General features: G+C 39.4%; 1 protein-coding gene across 2 annotated transcripts in view; it reads right to left on the bottom strand.

The window, feature by feature from the left end:
- Positions 1–1,553: 1,553 nt before the first annotated feature.
- Positions 1,554–17,288, bottom strand: part of LOC148327749 (proto-oncogene tyrosine-protein kinase Src-like) — a 32,851-nt gene continuing 17,116 nt past the window's right edge. For both annotated transcript variants that reach the window (XM_088308211.1, XM_088308210.1), the window contains 9 exons: positions 16,904–17,002; positions 16,709–16,812; positions 13,026–13,175; positions 12,788–12,943; positions 11,554–11,733; positions 11,063–11,139; positions 10,826–10,979; positions 8,382–8,513; positions 1,554–6,889 (listed from right to left, as the gene is read on the bottom strand). In XM_088308211.1, coding sequence (XP_088164337.1) covers positions 6,681–6,889; positions 8,382–8,513; positions 10,826–10,979; positions 11,063–11,139; positions 11,554–11,733; positions 12,788–12,943; positions 13,026–13,175; positions 16,709–16,812; positions 16,904–17,002 — 1,261 coding nt within the window. In that variant the 3' untranslated portion in view covers positions 1,554–6,680. The remainder of the gene's footprint in view (positions 6,890–8,381; positions 8,514–10,825; positions 10,980–11,062; positions 11,140–11,553; positions 11,734–12,787; positions 12,944–13,025; positions 13,176–16,708; positions 16,813–16,903; positions 17,003–17,288) is intronic.

The following is a 17,288-nucleotide window of genomic DNA, read 5'->3' as shown; positions in this document are numbered from 1 at the left end:
AAATTTTGTGGGCAATCCTAACATGACAATTAAAGTCTCAACGAACCGTGAATGAACTTGAATAGGAAGTCAACCATTTAGTTTTGATGCAGTCATTTTCAAATAAGCCACAATCAGAAGGGTTTGTCTGAATTGGAACTTGTTTTTTTTTTTTTTTTCTTTGCCTGGGCAGTCTCATTTGGGCAGAACATGGTACCAAAGCTTGAAGATAAATTTGAGGAGCTTCCATGAAAAAGGTTGAAAAATTAACCCCTGACAGCAGTTTCACCCCAAAACTCAACACAAATTTGGGTGGACATGTTTATCATAACATGATGCTCAAAAAAGGCCAGGACCAAAAATAATCAGGAAGGTGGTCATTTTGTTTTGAAGCAGTCATTTTGGGGAAACTCCATGTAGCCTACTTGAGAATTTGTCAAAATGAGCCCCAATCAGGAACAAGGTATCTGAAACAGATGGGCCTCGTTAAATTTCAAAGTATGACATCAAAGTTCGAGGATCATTTTGAGCATTCAACCATGAATAAGGGATATGCAAGGATGTGTTTTTTTCCTTTCCAGAATTGCATTGCTTATCAAATGGTCCGTGGCTCACCAAAGTATTAAATGAAATCCAACTTTACTGAACGTAAGCTCGCTTCACCACAGCGTCTTTAGTGCTCACTAGTGGCTCTTGTAGTGCAGCCAGTGCGGGGAAGCGAACATCTGTGATCAATTAGCAGCCCTAATGAATGAGCTGCCTTTAGTGTGACATAAAACAGGCGGGAAGGAAGGGAAAATGTGTGTCGACGATGCAGCAGGTGGACTTGCACAATGCTCTCACTGATAAAACTCATCCTCGCAACTTTGACCGCCCCCCTGTGGACAAAATGGTCACAGCAGGCCAGGGTACATAGTCGTAAAGGATATTCAGTTATTTAGAAATGCAACCAAGAGATTGTTAATGTGGTAAAACAAACAAACTGAAAGGTGTGTGTTCTAAAATTATATGATCTCACTTGACTTGCAACTAATATCTACTTAATCACTTAATTTGTCTTTTAGTAGTTTGGGGTAAAATGATCCCTTTTTATTCTATAAATACGTTCATTACAATATAAATTAAAAACGCATTTGTCTTACTGTTTTATTCATTACATTGATGTTTCCCCCATTTCATCTTTCCCAGGTTTCATTATTAATTTAATTTAATTTCACCTATTTATTCATTTCTTTTATATAATTTGAGTTGATTTAGAGTAAATTAAGGGGAAAATAGATAACTAAGCAGTATTGCATTGCAAAAAACACTTGGTTGACTTGGTGACAACCCTTTAAAAAAATCGCATATTTTTAATGAGCCGTTTTCTAATATCTTGACAACACAATCCACATGAAAAGGTCAGTTTTACACCACATCTTGTTAAATTGGAAAATGTCTCCCTTATTTTCATTATATAGAATTTTCATCACATGATGCCTAATGTTGTGACGTAAGAGTCATATAATTTGAAGTAGAAGCGGCTCTGGTGTATTCGCATCAAGGGCCATATACACATGCACACACTTTCAAAACACACTTGAAATATAATTTATTGCACATTTAAAGAACAGAAAGTGGCACAATACCCATTTCAATCAAATTACAAACAAAATGAAATGCTCACCTTCCTGTCGCGGGCGTGACGTCTGCCTGAACTGCATAGATTTATATTTTAAAAAAATTAAACATTTAAATTTATCATTAACACCACCAGGACATGTTTGAAATCATGGCACAGATTTTCCAATCAGACCTTGGCTTTATTCACACATCCTCCGTTTCTATCCTCCAGTGAGTCACAACAAACACGAAAAAAAAGAAGAAGGAAAAAAGGAATTTTGGTCTTGTTCTTGGAAATACACGTCAAGCCCAATGTGTGTTGCCTATATGAAAAAACAAAACAAAACAAAAAACAATAACATGTCATTAAAACCGCCTGGGATCACATTTTGTAGAAAAAACAAAACCTCAGTTAAATAAAGAAGTACAGTAATTACTTGATAGTCACAGTCATCGACGATACTATTTACAGCATTATTTTAAAATGTTGACATTGTCCAAATACTGGAGTTGCAAATTCCACCAGGGGTGGGCAAACCTTGGCCTATTTATGAATTAAATAAATTTATTAAAATTGTTAGAACCGACTAAACTGATGACATTTTGTTTGTCATATCGTGTCATATATATTTTTGTTATTAAAATGGTTAATTTAACATATTTATTTTTTTCTGTAAGATCAATAATGTAGTCGTTCACTTTTTAATCCGTAACATATTTAAAGCAGAAAATCCCTTGTTAACTAATTTAATCAATGAAATCCATATAAAATATTTCAGAAATTACTCTTTGAAATTCAAATTTAAAAAAGTAGTGGGAAGTAGGTTCCCCACCCCTGATATGCAGAGAAGATAGAAGTCACGGCGCAAATGTCAGGTTTTTGTGCCTGAATTAAAAAAAAAAAAACAGACCAAGATAAATCATTTCAAAACCTTTCCCACCATTCAATTAATTGTACTGGACTGCATCTTTTACGAGAGGATGTCAAAAGGAACAACGGAAATCACAGTGTGCACTCGGGACTGTGGCTGTGGTCAGAATGAGAAATATTGGTCAAACTCATGAATCATAAATGGCAATCATCATACACCTGCCATCATTGAAAGTGCCTCTGATTAGTCAAAATAAAGTTCAGCTGCTCTAGTAGACCTTTCCTGACATTTCTTTGCTTTATTTATTTAGGGTGGCACTTGAAATGGTGGCACGTGTGTGGCTGGTTAATTCTGAAAACAACCACAATCCAATTGGATGAGTGTACGCACGCATTTTCTCAGTTGTTTCTCACCTCATTTAAGTTGTACGGGTCATAGGTCACAAACAGAGGATAAAAATTTGAAATGATTTTAACTGGTCTTTTTTTTTTTTTTTTTTTTAAATATATCACAAAAATCTGATATTTTAACAGCAGTGTGTAGACTTTATATCCACCGTGAAACACTGGTCCTGTTTAAATGTGCACTCTTATTGCTGCTTCTGTCTTGTCATTTAGGCTGGCAGCAACCTAAACTGCTCCTATCTACTGGTTAAAAAAAACAATGCAGTGAGTAACAGCCAACATAAATACATATCTGCCATTATGATACAAAAGCAACCGTTGGAGTGCTACACTATGTACAGTGCGACTACAGTGAATGAGATATACAAAAAAAGTCCTTGTCAGGCGGGTCAATGGCATCCAGGTAGCTTAATGCAAACAGCGTAGAGGATGTACAGGCGAATTACAAACGCAGCACAAAAAGCATGCTTAACTGCTTCCCCAATTACCACATGAGCACATTTTTTATTTGATTTTTTTGATGACCTGATTTCCTGCTGACACACTGAGGCCTCCCGTTTGCATATTTCCTCTGCAAATTTGAAACAGGAAGCTAACCACCAGGATTTTATTTTGAAAGCATACATCAGCTCCCTTTCATTGTAAAATGGACAGCAGTCGAATTGCTCGGCACGGATGCAATCAACATTTCGCCATCCCGAGCTCGGCCGGGTATTGAACACATCCGCAGCTTGGAGAAATGTTTGATGAACATGGACGGAGGTCAAGTGGCATTTACTAGTGACTAGTATGATTAGCAATGCAAAGTTGGACACAGCGCATCATCTCTCTATGGAAAATCATTTGAGCATTTATTTTGATACCTTGACACCCAAATTAAAGTTTATGTACTAGTATGCGCTTTGCCCTCACGAGTGAGACAATGCAGTGCAATAATACAACAACTATGGCGCGCCAGTAGAACAATTGTCTTAATACTTGTCTACGGTACACACTAGGGCACAAGTTGACATCGGCACGCTATTTGTACAACTAGTGAAGGGTTCGATGTTAACTAGTCGAATTTTTTTGTCACTGGCTCTACAAGTAGTAGACAGATGTCACCTAGCTCACATTTAGCGCACTATAAACATGTAGTTGTTCGACTAGTGTGCAGACATGTGCTACTAGCTGTGTGCAGTCAGTCACCCAGTAGGAGTTTGTAATTGCATACTAGTCGGACACCATGTAAAGTCATTTGAGAATTGATATGCAGCTTAATGTCCATGTGCTGATAGACTCCTCACAAGATTGACAATACAGTGCGTTATTTAAACGGCCGTCTTGTCAGGAACATTTTTTATTGTTCTCTGCATAACAGGACCAGCTAAGCATACGAGTAGAAAAACTACATGTTACTAGTGAGGCAAAACAGTAGTAGTACTAGTATTATGCAGTTTTCAACTAGTGGATAGTTTTATTTTATACGGCTAGTTCGCCAAAGTTGTCCTACTTATGGGGACAAGTACTCAGTTTAAAGGGGAGTCACAAAAAATTGTCTATTGTCTAAGAATATGTTTGATGTGCCCCCACGAGTATAAATGTGGTATACTGATTAATATTGCGTTTGTGGAAGCTGAGTTGAGCAGCAAAAGCAACCCATTTTCATCTATCTCATGGGGAGGTGATTTTGTCACTTGCTGGTGATTGAAAATGACATCACAGTTGCTCAGGGCACAGGTAACGACCAATCACAGCGCACCTGCTTTCTGGGTTCAGAAGCATGATGTTCACAAGATGATTCTGATTAGTCGCCATCTGAGCCCTGAGCAACTGTGATGTCATTTTAGTAGTGACAAAATGGCTGCCCCCTGAGGTGGCTAAAAATGGCCTCCTATATATGGAGGCTCCTCAAGCATGACACATAAAGTGGCACGAGCAGTGGAAAAAAAATAACATGACGAGTAAGTCAGTCATGCCACTAGTGTGGCCTATTCATTCCACTACTGCATTGAATTGTCTTAAAAAGAGTGCAAAAGCACACGGACCTTGAGCTGGATATCAAAAACATGGAATAAATGCTCAAATGACTTTCCATAGCGCTGGCCATCATCTAGTTTGTTATTGGAGAGCAACGTTAAATAAAAATGTCATAATCGGGGCAACCAAAATGTTTGGTGGATGCAGGAGGAAGGGACTGTCAACATCAGCAAATCTGGCGTGACCTCAGATAAATGAACATTGAAACGATTAACTTTAAAAAGTGGGGGGAGAAAAAAAAGTGTGTGATGATGATTGGAAAGTTTGACAAAATTAGCAGCGACAACACCAGTTTTATCAAGGACACAAATTTTGCTGATGGCTTTTTTTGACGCCATTTTTATCAGTCGATATTGAATTGGGCGGACAAGTCTATCTTAACAGTATGCACAAAAAAAGTTTCAAGGACTCATGGCCAAATCTGAACAGGAGGACTGCCATTTTGGTTTGAAGCGGCCATTTTGGGCAAACTCAAGGACTCGTACTTTCCAAAATTCACCTGTAAAGGTAATAAAGGTTTTAGACTGGAACCAATTCATTCTTTCACAATTTGAACAACTTGGAAGTCAACCAGCATCAGAATAGTGTCGGCCCCACAAAACAAGCATCAGTATGTGTGGGTGGCCGCACAACTCCGATCAAAATGCTTCCTTTTGTCAGAACCTGACTGAGCCATGTTGGTTCAAACAACTATGCCTACTGATTATCATGATTGCGATCCTTTCCACGGAAACAGGAAGGAGTTCCAAGAAGAAGCAGCAGCAGCACTTCGTTAAAAACTGGAGAGACGCTGATAGGAGGAAGAGAAAGAACACAGGGGTGGGATCACTTCCACTCAGCTATCCCGCAACACGTCCGGGAATGGCCCATAAATCGGTTCATCCGAGCAGTGTCTGAAGAGCCGCATTTGCATTCAGAACCCTGATAATCCGACCGCCATCAGTACATGAGATGACGTTGGCGCTTACAACTACTTTTGACACAACAGGATGAGAGAAGTGTTTTCCAAACTTGACATTTTGCTCCGCCTTCTTTACTAATCCCACCTCTGTTATGGCTAAGCTTGCAAATGCCGAGAAATTTCAAAGTTGGAAACCTCCATGGGAATAAATAAGGAATTTACAAAACTGAAGGTTGGCTTTTTCCAGTCGTGATCCATCGCTTGGTTGAATTTTGTTTTACTTTGTTTTGCAAGTGAGCGTCAGACACACTGCTGCTCAAGCAAAATGGAAAAAAATCATTTCGGCAATGAAGGTATGGTGACACCTTTGCAAGAAGCCAAGGGACGCAGTCTGCTTAGGATTTAAACAATACGTTTATATTCATGCTCAGTTGAATATGATCTATTTCCATTAAATTTGTTTGAAGTATTTCAAAAACTTCCCATGGAAATTTACCACCCCAATTATGGCTGATGGGAAAATTAGCGGGTCGGCTCTGTCCCAGTCTTCACCTGATTCTGGACAAAAATTGCCTGCTTTTACAGAGAGTGTAAAATGGGCACCCGTGTCTTTTGTGGGCGGAAAAAGTACCATAAAACGGGGGACGGTTTCATCAGGCCTCTTCCCTTTGACGCAGTGCTTAGACCCTTTTACGCCGGTCTCGTGCCTCACTCCTCACGCCTGAGTGTATCCTGATCAAGCTTGCAAGTCTCCAGAGAGTCCAGAAAGAAGCTTCTCCAAGTCCATGATGGCACAGAGGCTTCCTCACAGGATTACGTGTTCCTCTGAGGTGCTTTAGTGTGTTTTGTGAGTATGTGTGTGTGGCAGTGTGTGGGTGTGGGTGTGGACGTGCGTGCGCGCTTCTATAGGTTCTCCCCAGGCTGGTACTGTGGTTCCGTGGAGGTGAAGTAGTCCTCCAGAAAGCCCTGCAGGTATTCAAAGGTGGGCCTCTCTTCGGGGTCCTTCCGCCAGCAGGAGAGCATGAGCTCATGCAGGGAGCCAGGACACTCGGACGGGCACGGCATCCGGTAGCCGCGCTCTACCTGATCCAAGACCTCGCGGTTCACCATGCCTGCAAAACGAAGCAACAAGTTGTACATTAACTTCAGCTACAACACAGGTGTCAACTAAGTCAGTTCAAGTGAAACATTACAACTGAGGAGACATGCTTTGTATCGCTGAGAAGCTCATTTTAGCCTGGGTTGTTAGTGGTAGGTATCCAGAGTCTTCAACGCATGTGCACACACACCTGTGGTGTGTGTTTTGCATCTATTTAGAGGGTCATTTTGTAAATTGAGTTTGAATGACATGAAAGGCCTTGTACAACAAGGGTGCAGATAGGAGAAGGCTGAACAATAATTATTATAAAAAATAAAGTCTACCGTTCAACATGAGTCATACATGATGAAACATGAAACTGTTATTTGTCTATATATATTAGGATTTTTTATATTTTTGCAGATTACAAAAACTATATGTGAGGTGGTGCGGGTAATATTTTTGTCCACTTGGGGTCGCAAACCTCACGTTCCACACTGTGAAAAGTGTGTGCGCGCATGCACGTGTGTATGCGCGTGCGCTTGCGTGTGTTTGTGTGTCATTTCAAATCCATTGGGTGGTGTTAACAGCCAAAAAGATTCGACGTGTCAATGTCCCAACATTTATGGAATCGACTGTACCGTCATTTTTTCTATTTTTCTGTCTGTCATCATCATTCAAATTTGGCAGGGTTGGGTTAACAACACTTATCTGTAGTCTGCCCAATTTATTTGCTCTTTACGGGGACTTTAAACTTTTTTGGGATCATAGTTTGTGGTGCATTTATGGTTCAAACTATTAATACGGACAGTTATGAAGATTTTGAGGGTATGTCACTCACATTTTTTTGCAATTTGGGATTAAATAGTGTTAATGGAGAGCAATGAGATGAATTACTTCAAAATAACCCTGGTCAACAGCCAATTTTAATCAGAGATCGCTTTGCGTGTCCCTAAAATTAGTTTTGATGTTGATTTTAAAAAATGAATTGACTTTTTTGATAGCAACTCCGGTTTTTTAGGTATTTTAAGTTTTTGTTTTTAAATTTGACCAATAAAACCCTGTGCAATACAGATTTTTTCCACTCCTTGTAATTTATAGCTGTGATATTTCCGAAAAGAAATTCTACTTGTTGCTGAACTAACCCTTAATTGATAAATTTTACTGACTTACAACATTATGAAAATTGCTTTGTTACAGCTCCAGTTGTTGTGAAATGTGCTATTTAAATAGAGTTGGATTGTATTGTATTACATATTATATTATTACTACTATTATGTTATCATTATTATAAAAACCTGATTTGTTACAGAAAGGGGTAGATTCAGAATCAGTGCAAAAAATAATTGGGTTAAGTGTTCTTGCATCTCTGATTAAAACAAATAAAGTAATCATTTATTGGTCATTGTAATGTGAGCAGATTTGACTCGAGTCCAGTCCATGGGTGCAGCCAGTTTCTCTAGCCAAAGGCTGGAAAAGACTGCAGCTCTCGCGCAAATCTGTTGGGCGTTCGTGTGAGGCTTTACCTGGATAAGGGACTCGGCCTTTTGTGGCCAGCTCTGTAAGCAGGACCCCAAAGGACCACACGTCCGACTTGATGGTGAAACGGCCGTAAAGAGCCGCCTCGGGCGCCGTCCACTTGATGGGAAACTTGGCTCCTGATGAATTATGAGAATGGGGGAAGAAGATGCTGAGCCAAGTCAAAACATTTGTTACCTGTAAAATTTAGAAGGAAGTGGCAGCCATCTTCGATATAATTTCTAAAAGGACCTTGAAGACTTTCATGCAGAAGCTATTGGCAAATCTCCAATGTCAGTTCCAGGCATTTTCATCCTCTAAGCATTACAATGATTAAGGTGGTGCACGAACTGAGATGTGTGTACTGTATTCAAGTTTTCGTCATGGGTGCAAGACTGTGCTGACTCGTATTTCTTTTTGAATACGTTTTACAAGAGAAGGGAGTCATTTTTCAAGCCAGTTTTATGAAAAATCTGGAATATGAATCAGATGTACAAAATGTCAAATGAAAACTTCTGACCCAGAACTCTAAATTCAACGTGCTGTATATATATTTATTTAAATCTTTAGTAAAAAAAAAAAAATAAAATGGACAAATTGTTCTTTATAGCTGGTTGCTGCTGAAACATGGTTCCAACCAGGCTTTTTATTTATTTTTGTTTTTGGGCTGTTTGGTTACAATATTAGCTCAGCAATTAGCGTTGACTTCTGTTCTTTCATGCTACGTGTTGCATTGCGGTCACAGAGACGAGGATTAGTTATTAAGAGAAGTTCTGTGCAGCGGAAGGATATTTAACCGTGCCAGAAAGCATGTGCAGCCTTGGTGTGGCGCGTTAGAGCAGATTCGTGACGAGTAGCATGCCTCTTCTGATTTGTGAGTTTGGTGGTAGGAGGAGCTGGCCGACGTTTGTGAGATTATAATTGATACAAGATCCTGGGTCAGTCAGGAGCACCGCCAAAAACCCCCCAAAAAAACCAACAAAAAAACACAAAGCTTTGGTGTGATCGTGGTGTCTGTAATCCCAATTTTGATTGAAGAAAGATCAGATTGTTCAGTTTTGGAGTAGACAATGAAATCTAATCTAAAAAGGCAACAATAGATGTTTGTCAATCATTAGATTAACAGAATGATTACAGATGGCTGCAAGAGGAGTAATACGGAGGTAACCCCCATTTAAACATTTGTGTTATGTTCGGATTAACAGATGGATGAACGTATTATTGTTTACCTCCATGTCACTTGGGATGTACAGAAACGATATCCAAACATCAGGATCTGTGCATGCGGGTTGTATCAATGTTCCATTAGTGTCAAGAAAGCAGGGTTATTATAGTTTTGTAATTTGAATTATAGTTAGCTTTTATTTCATTATAAATTTAGTTTTTTTAAATTTAGTTTGTTTTAATTAGTTTTCAGGACGGCTTTGTTAGTTTTTATTATTATTATTATTTTTTTCAAAACCACTGAGTTTTAGTGGATTTAGTATTAGTTTTTGTTTTTAAAGAAATTGGCGTTTTACTTGTGTGAAATATTAGAACACCATGGTAAGTGATCTATAGTAAAAAAATCAACAAAAATATCTTTGTAATAATAATAATAATAATAATAATAATAATAAAGGGTACCATTTAACAGTCCACAGACTTTGACTTAAATAGGTGCAGTGCATGATACTAGTTCTAAAGTTAGATGCATGCATGCACCCACCCTAATTAAATGAAGCTATGATGTCTTGTTTGCCAATTAAGTTGTGATCTTTAAAGTGGATTTGTAGATTGAATTCTTGATGAGAAGTATCAAACCCAGTTGTCCAGGTAACTGTTTTTCGTATACTGTATACATTTTTCTCATATATGAAACGGAAAGCACTATTTGCCTAACGTTGCCTTTTGGGTGAGAGCAGGTGAGCCATTTAACCCCACACACACGCAAATTAATCTCCTAGGAATGATGTCATTTGATGGCTCTTTTTTTTTTTTTTTTTTTGGGGGCGCTGCTTGATGACGTCGCTTCTTTGTGACACACATTAAGAGGACTTCAACTCCCAGACGATTGTTCGACCTTCTTATTTTTACGGCCTTGCAGTAATCTCAAAATAAATACATTTAAAATCGACCCCAAAGGCTCGTCTATTAAATTACTTGCCAAAGACAAAAAAGAAGGACATTCTTGCTATTATTACAGAAAGTTTTAGTTTTACAAACAAAATGTAGTTTTAGTTAATTTTCTTTTTTTTTTTATTAAAAAAAAAAGCATTTTCGTTTTTATTTTATTCCATTAACGAAATCTGTTATTAAATCAGAATTGGGCAATTGGACCTGCAGTTTGAATCCAGCCTACAGAAATCTTTGTCACTATATAAATTATATAAATATATGAGATGGAGGTTGCGCACACAAACACACTTAAAACTAAAACCTGCACTGTGGAGACACTAAACTATAGACCCACCCTGTCTGGCAGTGTACTCGTTGTCTTCGATGAGTCTTGCCAGGCCAAAGTCAGCCACCTTGCACACCAGGTTATCTCCCACCAGGATGTTGGCGGCGCGCAGGTCTCTGTGCACGTAATTCATCCTCTCCACATATGCCATGCCAGCTGCAATCTGGAGAAAAGGCAAGACAGAGAGAATGTGGTTGCCTTTGTGTCACATTGGAATTATGGGATGCGGCATGACAGAGGACCAACCTGAGCTGCCATGTCCACCAGCTGCGGCAGTCGAAGCATTTTTCCTGCTTCTCCTTTCAGGAAGTCCAGTAGGCTGCCTGTGGGGGCGAGACAAAACACCATTTAGACAGAAAAAGACACTTAGTTAAAACGATCTAATTGAGTTTTACCCCATTTGCCCACTATATTAGAAACACCCAGTCCCACATTTGTTACCTTCTTAAGCCACACAAGTGGGTCAAAATATTAGGAACAGCTCACAGCAGATCTGCACCAATGCAAATACCCAAATCAATATCTGCACTCTTGATACAGCACTCATTTCACTTATGGATGTGTATCGAATGAAATGGCCAATGAATGAAGCATTATGTAGTCATCCATCTTACCATCCATTTTCCTCTGTAGGGTCAAGTGGGTTAGCTGGCGCCTATCCTAGCTGATTTTGGAATCTAGCCAATCAGAGGGCAGTCATGAAGCCATTTAAGTTTTTTTTTTTTTTTTTAAATCACCTTGGCTCATATACTCTGTGACGATGTAGATGGGTTCCTCGGATACCACAGCGTAGAGCTGTACCAGCTTCTCATGCCTGAGTTTCTTCATGACCTGTGCTTCCTGCAGAAAGGCCTCTGGTGACATGGTGCCAGGCTTTAGGGTCTTGATGGCCACCCGCGTCGTACCGTTCCACGTGCCTGACCAAAGAGAAAAAGAAAAAACACGTTAACCCAGTACAACCTTTTATTTTTTTCTAACTTATGATTAATTAGTTGAGTGGTCCGATTTTATATAGGCCCAAAAATATGATAAACACATTACCGTATTTTCCGGACTATAAGACGCACGTGCATATTTGCCGAAGCAACTCTTGAAAAAACAAAAAAAAAAAAAAAAAAAAAAAAAACAGCCGCAGTTGAAAAAAATTTAAAAAAATGTGTTGTTTATTGCATGTCCACTTCTTTTGTACTGTGAATGCACATGAAAGTACATACACATATTCTTAAAACTGCCTTTTAACTCGGCAACAACTTTGCAAGTTAAAACTGAACAGATCCAAGAAAAAAACAAACATTTATATAGCGTATTTTATGAACTATAGAGCGCCCTTATAGGTGAAAGATAAATCCACAGAAAAGCTGCACCATTGTATTAGTCGAATGGTTCAAAATCTAGGAAAAAAAATAGCAGTTTATAGGCCGGAAAATATGGTAATCCATCCATTTCTGGGCGCAGCAATTTTGACATTCTATTGTCCCTTGCTGTCAACTGGAATTGACTTCAAAGTGCCCTTGGGCTCACATTAAAGAATGTCATGTGACCAAACCCAGAAAACAGGTGAGCCATGCTCTAGTTCACATGTGTCAAACTCAAGGCCCGGGGGCCAGATCTGGCCCGCAACCTAATTTTATGTGGCCCGGAAAGGGCAAATCATCTGCATCAACTTCCTGATTCTAGCATATTTTCTTCACTGAGATATGAGATATTGCCATTTATTTGTTACCAATCCTCCCCTTTTAAAATAAATTGAAAAATTGTTGAACAATTACTTACTAGCTTCTGATTTCAAAACTGGCTTTCCAATCAATTTATATGGGTTCGCAGTCATACCGGCCCTCTGAGGGAAACCACAACTACGATGTGGCCCGTCCACAAAAATGAGTTTGACACCCCTGCTCTAGTTAGTACTCAACTGAAGAGCGGAGATAGCTTTAAATACAGTGTATTACAGTATAGTGCAGAACTTCTTACCCATCCAGACTTCTCCAAAGCAGCCCTGGCCGAGTTTAAGGTCAAGCCGGAGGGACTCTCGAGGGATCTCCCAGGCATCTCGAGCCAGTCCCTGGGTCTGAGGTTTGGCCACGGGACACACGTCCGTCAGGGCGTGGCACAGCCCATCAGAGTGCTCTGTAAGACGAGTAACATGAGACGTCAGGGAGGTTTTCATTGTTTTTCTTTTTTTTTTTTTCGGTAAGGGTCTGGTACTCACTTCGATAATGGAAGACTAGCTGCTGCAGGCTGGTGAACTGCGTGCGGGACGTGATGTAGAAGCCGCCGCTATCCAGCTTCCTGATCTTGTAATGTTTCACATTCAGACCTTTGGTGTTGTCATAATCCAGCACCGAAAGGCAGTAAGCTCCTAAAGGGGAGAAAAAAAAAAGAAAATGTATAGAGAAGGAGTGGAACAATAAATGCATGTCAGGTGTCTGGGACAGCTGCACTGTGGCGTTTCCCAACAGCTGTGCGGGGTCAACTTCCCGCTGGCTCCTATAGGAACCCGAAGAATGCGCTCGTGCCATTTGTCCTGGGCTGTGGATGCGCTTAACTCAGTGATTTACGAGAATGTCACTACCATCTTTTGCCATGCCTTTTTGTTTGGGCCTAACTAGGGATGCACCAATAGCACTTTTTTTGCAACAGAGAACGAGTCAAGTACTAATTGTCGATACAGAGGAATGATATTTGATAATGTCATCATGTATTGCAATTGTGAGGAAAATATGTTTAATTGTATCCAAATATTATGGAAAAACAACAAAAAAAAACACGCTCAAATAACACTTTTTAGTCTTGACTTGGTTGTTGGTTGTTATTTTTGTTATTTTATGACAGTATTTGATTACATTTCATTGATTGACTATGGAGAAAAGAACAAAAAAAATATAGAATTTACATTTTGGCAGATAATGTTCCTCAGATATGTTAATTTTTACATTCAATATTCCAACAAAAAATTCTATGTAACAAGAAACATACATTTTTTTTTAGACAGCAGATTAGTCACGACTTAGTAGCCAACTTTAGTTTGCCTCAACTCCAGAACGGAAAATTGTCCTTACATGATTGCAACATGGGGGGTGATGGTTGTATAAGGCTGCTCAGGACAAACACTACCAGTAATTTAAATATCGCAATGCAGCGGTTCTGCGTACAGTATTTGTGTTTGGTGATGTGTCCATGTGCCACATACACACAGAGTAGTGTATGAAGTGGTGAATCCGTGAGTTTAGATAAAGGCGCTTTCCCCCATTGTGAGCTTTGCGCCCACTATCCACACGAAGACCAATATTCAGGTTCGAGCCCTGTTCGTTATGGTAAAGAAAACCAGACTTGCCATTGGTCCAGCACTATATAGGGCGCTCCAGAAAAGGGACTAATTTCAGGGTGTGTAAATTGTCCAAAATTTCATGAAAGTATGCCATAGGCATGACATTCAAGACAACTGAAAACTGCGTTAAATTGTGGCATAACTGGTATGTCCTTTAACACAAAATGTCAATCTAGTAAATGCCCGACTCACCCTTTCACGGCATTGCTCTCATAGCAGCAGTTGATATAAACAATGACGTCACTTTTTGAGGTGACTCAAAAAAGCCAGTCTGACTCAATTCACATATAATGAGACATCCTTGTCACCGCAGGAATCACATTTGACATCTAATAAGACTCCCCTCCCTCCTTCCATTATATCTAATTCGACCCCTTCAGCCTCATCTTTGACTCCCATGGTGAACTCGGGCTGGTAGCCAGGAGAGAATTGTAGCACCCTTGTAGGCTGACCTACTTCTGACACTGTGAATCATCCCTATCTATTCACCCCCACCCTACCTCGCCACACGCACTTCCTTCAAAAACAACCGCCTCATCCTCCCGGTCCCCCACCCAAAGAGCCGTTGTATATCATTGACTAGGGACTGGCAACCCAGTAGAAACATCGGCACAAGCCTGGAGAACAAAGGCACGGCGCCACGGGCCCGTGCGAGTGCCCCCAACTGACATCATTACAAGCGCACGTGTCGTACAAATTGGTTCACTTTACAACTCGGTAGCTTTGCATCTACTGTGACGCAGGCAGAAGTGCACCAGAGATTGCAAGACAACGATATCACTTCCTACTTTCTCATTTTTTAATTGCCAGCAGAGTCTGAAGAGGAAGCTGGGGTTTTGATGTGGGAATTGGACAGACGGTGGTTGTCATTAGCAACACAGTAGTCACTCAACTTCACTTTTTCCACATTTTGTTTTATGTTACTCCAAATTGATTGATTGTTCTCTTGAAATTCTACACACTATAGACTACCATATAATGACAGTTTCTTTTTCAAATATATTAAAAACAAAAAAAAGCTAATAAATCACATGTACTGTACTGCCTGTGACATCATGCTCACAATTCATGTTTTAGTTTGTTTTTTTTTATACCATAGATCTACTTGCGCAAGAGAGCAAAAAATAAATAAAAATAAAAATAAATACAAATAAAAATTATATATATATATATATATATATATATATATATATATATATATATATATATATATACACACACACACATTTTTTTATACATATTTTTTCATGTTGTCCATTTTGGAATAAAGCTGAAAGATAAAATGTGAAGAGGTGTGAATATTTATCAGATGCACTTACATTTTACAAGCTTGTTAAAATGTAGTGATAGTTCCTCACTTATTTCATGATAGCATTTCTTTCTCTCAATTCGCACAAGGGCACCTGTCACTTCAAAATGACCTTTCTTTCCACTTGATTACAACTGTTCATGGCTCAACAGCACATATAAGTGCTTTAACCGTATACTCAAAATATGCCACACTTTCTAGGCAATATGAAACCAAACTAGCTAAATTGGGTGTGATCATTTAACCTCAAATGCATGCGGGAGCGTTAGACACATTTGTAATAGCTGGAACAGCGTCTCAGACTATTTGAAATACAACATTTAAACTGTACCCATGGTGGAGGTTGCCCACTCGTTTTCCAGGACATCATAAAAAGAAGTTTAATTAAAACCCCCTCATGAGCCAGAAATTAAAGGCTTGATTGCAATAATGCAGCAACTGCGTGTACGGTTGAGCCCAATTGGATTTATACTTTGGGCAAAATATTTTGAAAATTTTACAAGGAAAATTAGTACCTTTTAAAGAAAAATGACACAGGAAATCATTAAAAAAAAACAAAAAAAAATGTTTCGACTGTGAGGCAAGATGCACAAAAAGTGTCCTTCATAAACATGATGGAATCAACATAAAATGTTTAAAACGTTATTACCACCACACACTCAACTAGTTTATGCAGCAGCGCAAGGCTAAGTGGTTAGAACACTGGAGATTCAATATTTTACTTTTTAAGATGCAACAACATATATATTTGTAGTATACAAAAAAGTTATTGATTACAGTATTGGTGTGGAGAAGTTATCTGTTATCAGTGGAATAAAAGAGTTATCGTGCATCTCTAATTTTAAATATAATTGCATTTCCATTAAATTCAAGGAAAAAGTTACCTTGATTTACAAACGATTTGAGTTACTAATGGAGTAACGGAATGAATTCAGTATGTAACCTGAGGGCACTTTTTATCCTGCGCATCTTGAAATAGTTATACATTCATTTCACAATAAATTGGTTTTATTATAAATATTTAAAAAAACGTTTTCACGAAAAGTGAAAGAGACCACCGTCATTGGTGCTGTGGTGGGACAACGCCCTAATGCCCCCTACTGAACAGGAGCCGTTGGTGACCACAATTTCTTATGACACGGCACTTAGTAGTTCATTTTGCGCCATTTACAAGCATGAAATGTCACATCTGTGCCACTGAAAACTGAGGCCCCTCGTATACAGTACAGCATATCAGATACCGTTGGAGTCTCACCTTTGGTCGTCTCGCTCTCCCTCACCAGGAAGGTTCCTCGTCTGTTCTGTAAATTCAAAAGGATCCTTTCCGAGTCTCGCCGAGTGATCTTCCCAAAATACCACCTGCCAAAAGTGGGCCACAGTAAAAAGGAGTTCAGTTTGCTTCTAAAGGCAAGGCGTCGCTATACAGTACATTACATCATGTGTGACGTACTCTTCCGCTTGGATGGAGTCCGATGGTGCCACATAGTTGCTGGGGATGTAGCCACTCTCTCCGGTCGTCAGGGAGCGAGCCAACCACCAGTCCCCTTCTCTGCCATGGCAACCACAGAGAAAAAAATATAAAAAGGAATCATGGGATCATTTACAGGCACCTCCTAATTTCCTGACATTCACTGAGGGTTTAATACCTTTGAGTTGACTACAATGGCCAGTTGCACAGACAGAACACGCCATCAGGATTTAGCAAGTATTATTATTTTTCTTTTTTATTAGTGTTAGCTTCACACTGTGTCACCTTGACTCATCAGAGCAGAAAAGTGCTGTCTGAAGAGAGCGGAAGCTTAGCACATGCCGACCCACTCACCACAGTCCGCAAA

Source organism: Idiotropiscis lumnitzeri, chromosome 11 (assembly GCF_059441095.1).
Source record: "Idiotropiscis lumnitzeri isolate Australia: NSW breed Sydney's pygmy pipehorse chromosome 11, RoL_Ilum_1.0, whole genome shotgun sequence".
NCBI lineage: Eukaryota > Metazoa > Chordata > Actinopteri > Syngnathiformes > Syngnathidae > Idiotropiscis > Idiotropiscis lumnitzeri.
This window is presented reverse-complemented; position numbering and strand designations above follow the sequence as displayed.